General features: G+C 35.7%; 1 protein-coding gene across 1 annotated transcript; it reads right to left on the bottom strand.

Annotated features, from left to right (window-relative positions):
• Positions 1 to 3,678: 3,678 nt before the first annotated feature.
• On the bottom strand, positions 3,679 to 4,512 carry LOC128553808 (uncharacterized). Its single transcript, XM_053534998.1, has one exon. The coding sequence runs from the start codon at positions 4,510 to 4,512 to the stop codon at positions 3,679 to 3,681; it is 834 nt and encodes a 277-aa protein (XP_053390973.1).
• Positions 4,513 to 4,619: the final 107 nt, after the last annotated feature.

The following is a 4,619-nucleotide window of genomic DNA, read 5'->3' as shown; positions in this document are numbered from 1 at the left end:
CAAAATTGTGACCTCTAGAGTGTTAACAAGCTTTTCCTTTGATTTGGTCTGGGGACCTAGTTTTTGACCCCAAATGACCCGATATCGAACTCGTCCAAGATTTTAGTAAGGGTAACATTCTGACCAAGTTTCATTAAGATTGGGCCAAAATTGTGACCTCAAGAGTTAAACTGTTGACGACGACGGACGGACTGACGACGAACGAAAAATGCATCCGAGGCTGTCATTTCATACCAGTATTTCAAATATTTCCATGGGGAGGCCCCTGAACCGGCTAAAATGAGGCGGCTACTCTATCCTGGGGGAGATTCCTCTGACCCCTCTCGCTCTACAAGGGATGTGGACCAAAATCCCATGCCTAAACCATCTTGGCGCTATGCATTTCGCCGATGACTACTTCGTACTTAACTGTCCCCCCCCTTCCCCTACACACACACACCTCATAATGTAGACCGCAATATTTTTGCATCCATGACAAGGCACTTTAAGACTGTTGTTTTGATAGTTGATAAAACCTAGCTAAAAGAGGAAGCGTAGATCAAAGGACCAGAAAATATAACAACACTGCATGAGAATGCATTCAATACTGACACAAAATGATAATGGTTTAAGAAATTTGGTCCACATATCAACATGCCTTTTCTCTGTAAATCAGCTTTGATATTCAGTCTTAGTGAATATTATGTTTACATTGTGTTTAATATTGTCATTATATAAAGAAATGGAAAACAGTGAAACAACATTATATTTACATGTAAAATTGGGAGAATATATAAATGGTCATTTTCAATGAATTTTTTGAACTTAAAGGGCTTTTGCCGATATCTTGTTGACTTGCTTTGTGATACACATTTCGTAATGTAGCAATTCGTAATATGTCACATTAACTAAAAAGCCAAAATGCAACCTGCTTGGTTCTTTTTGTGAACGGGAAATTTTTCTTTCCGTCTCCTTTTCTTCATTTGAGCACCCTTTTCTGTTCATTTTTGATGACAGTGGATTATGAAAATATACCCATTGAATAACCAGTTCTTATTGGTCACTTTTTAATATGTTAATTGCCTATTAATTATGTGTTTCGTTGCTAGCTGCAAATTTGTAGTAAAAGGAGAAGCTGGAAGTTAATTACTTAATTGTTTAGAGTTTGAGATAGTTTTCACCATAGAATTTATAATTATAATAATTTAGCGTATGGTTTCAAACAATCAACATGCAAAGTGATTTGCTTGTAGAATAATCTGAACGATTTTGTGTGTTATCACTCTAACTACAAGCCGTTCTATTTTGGTAAAAAACACGGCCGCCAGGGGGCGGGGCTTATTTTCCCCATACGGCTATATTGTAAATTTTCAGAAATCTTCTTCTTCAAAACCACTGGGCAGATTTACACCAAACTTCTGAAGTTCACAGGATGATCCTTGTGTAGTTCCTTTTTAAAATTGCCCAAAGAATTAAAATTCATGCAGAACTGTGGTTGCCATGGCAACCAAAAGGAAAATATTTAAAAATCTTCACAGAAACTGTTCGCCGGATTTCAAATATATTTTGTAGAAATTATCTCTAGGTGACCCTCTACCAAAATTGCTTAAGCAGTTCTATATCTGCAAAAAAACCATGGCTGACAGGGTGCGGGGCTTATTTTCCCTATATGGATATATTGTAAATTTTAAAAAACTTCTTCTTTGAAACTTGAAGGCCTAGAGCTTAGATATTTGGCATGTTGCATTGTCTAATGGACTTCTACCAACCTTATAATAAGACACCAAAGTGTAATATAACCACACAGTCAAAGCAGGTTTAGTTTAACAGTTATATTTTTAGACCAACCGTTTCTGCTTTTACAGAGCCTTCTTCAGGGTACAAATAATAATAATAAAAATAATAACTTTATTTAAAGAAGGTAATGTTAACACATAAAGATATATAACAGTGTTAGAACATATTAAACATGTTAAGTTTCAATGTGGCCTTCTGTAATATTAATAAAACAGTTCAACACGCAAAAAATAGATAAAAACTGATTATCTAATTATAATATAATAACAGAATATGAATGATAAACATCTAAATACAACATTCACTCTTGACAAACACTCCATTTAATTAGAAAAAAAATGTATACAATCATAAAAATGTAAAATCACTCAGATATACGTTCACCGGTAAAAAAGAAAATAAACAAATAGCAATGGCAGAAGAAAAAAAAGTTGCAGCTTATTCAGATCCTAATAGGTATTTTTTGTATTTGCTTTTGAAAGAAGTAAGTGAACCCACACAACAAATATTCTGTGGGATGATATTCCATACTTTAGCACTATTATAGCCAAATGATCTTTTCATATAATTTGTGCGGCATTTAGGTATTAAAATATCATTATGTACAACTGATGTAAGGCCATAAATTTCATTGCTGGAAAATGTGTTCCCATCCAAGCCCTGGTGATGGATGGGAAGCATTCTTTGAGTGAAGACCTGAGGCCGAGCATGTATAGTAGCATTCCGATGCGATTCGTCGAAAGCACGCAATTTAAAGAGAAACTGAAACTAGAAACGAAACCGGAAACCACATTTGGTATATCTCGGACAACACCGCGCTTTGCGCAATCACCTGTAAACCCTCATGATTTAAAGTACTCTTGTTGACAAGACCCTTCAAGGGATGGGAAACAAAAACTGTCTAAAGTAACAGACCCGCAAAGGGGGAGGGACTATACATGCTCGGCCTCCGGTCTTCACTCAAAGAATGCTTCCCATCCATCACCAGGGCTTGGATGGGAACACATTCTTTTCCGGGAAGACCTTTGCCTTACATGTATAGTAGCATTTTGAAAGTTTGTCAACAAGAAGAGAACAAAATAGCTTGTACTCACATTTACTTCACTGCAATAAAACATATTCATGTCAAAACTGCTCGAGCAAATGAAATGTCACTATTATTCAATGCTTTTCTGTAATAAAACTTATAAAAGTTAACATCTGACTTCCAATTTGCTGTATCAAGAATAGATTTTAATGTACATTTACCATGAGCTGCTGAGACACTAGCATGTCTAAATGAATGAGCCTTAAATACATTAGTATCAATACCAGCAAAGTCAAGAACAGTCTTTAGCCACCTAGCCACTGTACTTGTAGTCACTTTTTCATATGTTACATAAGATTTTCTTAAATGCCTTGTTTTCTTAATATAAAACAAAAGAGTATGCATTACACATAAAGTTTCGTCCTCAAAATGTTCTAAGTTCAAACAAAAAACATTAGATCTCCCTGATCTAGATCTAGAAGTTTTCAATAATCCTGGAAAGAAAAAAGTCACTTCAGTATCCTTGTACTGTACACAGTCCAAATTCATGGCAACTAACGCCTGAGCACGGGGAGCACAACACAATGCAATTAAAGCCACTAACTTTAATGTTAAAAGTTTCAAAGATAAACTATCCAAAGGAAATAGAGTTTTAAGGTAATTTAACACAACCGTCACATCCCAAGTAAAACGATATCTAGATTTAGGTGGATTTGAATGAAATATTCCCGTCATGAATTTCTGAATCAAAAAAGGATTAGAGCACCAATCATTCCCAAAAAAAGGAAGAGTTTGAAGTAACATAGCCTTATGAGGGTTCAGCACTGAATAGGATTTGTGACTGAATTTCAAGAAGAATAAGTAGTTTACTACTGTCATTTCATTGGCGTGAAAGGGATTTTTACATTGTTTAACACACCAAAAATACCACTGTTTCCAAGCCAAACCATATTGTTTTCTTGTCCCTGCTCTCCATGCTTGAAGGACGATCTCGACAGCTCCTGTTGAAAGTTTTCTAGAATGTAACGATTCCCTGATAGCATCACTCCAATCAAATTCAACGATTTTCCAATTTGGTGTAACGTCCTGTCGTGTGCCAGTGTAAGTAGGTCCTTGTGTCTCGGTAGCCTAACAGGTAGAGAAGCAACATATTGTAACAATAATGGAAACCATGGCTGAGATTTCCAGAAAGGAACAACAACTAAAGCTCTTTCAACACTATCTTCAGCTATTTTATTAACAACCTTACTTATTAAATTGAAAGGAGGAAAAATGTAAGGTTCATAATCATGCCATGAACATGAAAAGGCATCATTGCAGACAGCCCCTGGTTCTGGAAACCAAGATATAAATGTATCTAGTTGTTTATTGATTCTGGATGCAAAGAGATCTATGTCAGGCATAAAGAAATGACTACACAGTCTGTTGAAAATCCAGGGTTTCAACCTCCACTCAGTGGAATCAGAAAAGTTTCTACTATACCAATCAGCTTCTACATTTTCAAACCCTTTTATATAAACAGCAGAAATGAAAATATTCCTTTCCAAACACCATGACCAAATTTTAGCTGACAATCTGTCCAGTTCTGGTGAAGTCATACCACCCATGTCATTCACATATTTCACTGCTGTTACACTGTCACTTTGAAATTCTATATGCACATTCTTGCATTCACTGTACAATGACAAAAGGGCAAAATAAATCGCCATGAGTTCTAATTTATTAATGTGACTGGACGATTCTGTCATAGAAAAACGTCCTTGTGCAGATTTATTTGAACCCAAATCAATACATCCCCAACCAAGGAGTGACGAAT

Source organism: Mercenaria mercenaria, unplaced genomic scaffold, assembly GCF_021730395.1.
Source record: "Mercenaria mercenaria strain notata unplaced genomic scaffold, MADL_Memer_1 contig_4345, whole genome shotgun sequence".
Lineage (NCBI taxonomy): Eukaryota > Metazoa > Mollusca > Bivalvia > Venerida > Veneridae > Mercenaria > Mercenaria mercenaria.
This window is presented reverse-complemented; position numbering and strand designations above follow the sequence as displayed.

Bases quoted from the DNA above. Each gene is read 5' to 3' on its own strand.
- LOC128553808 (XM_053534998.1), bottom strand. From the start codon at position 4,512: ATGGCGATTTATTTTGCCCTTTTGTCATTGTACAGTGAATGCAAGAAT.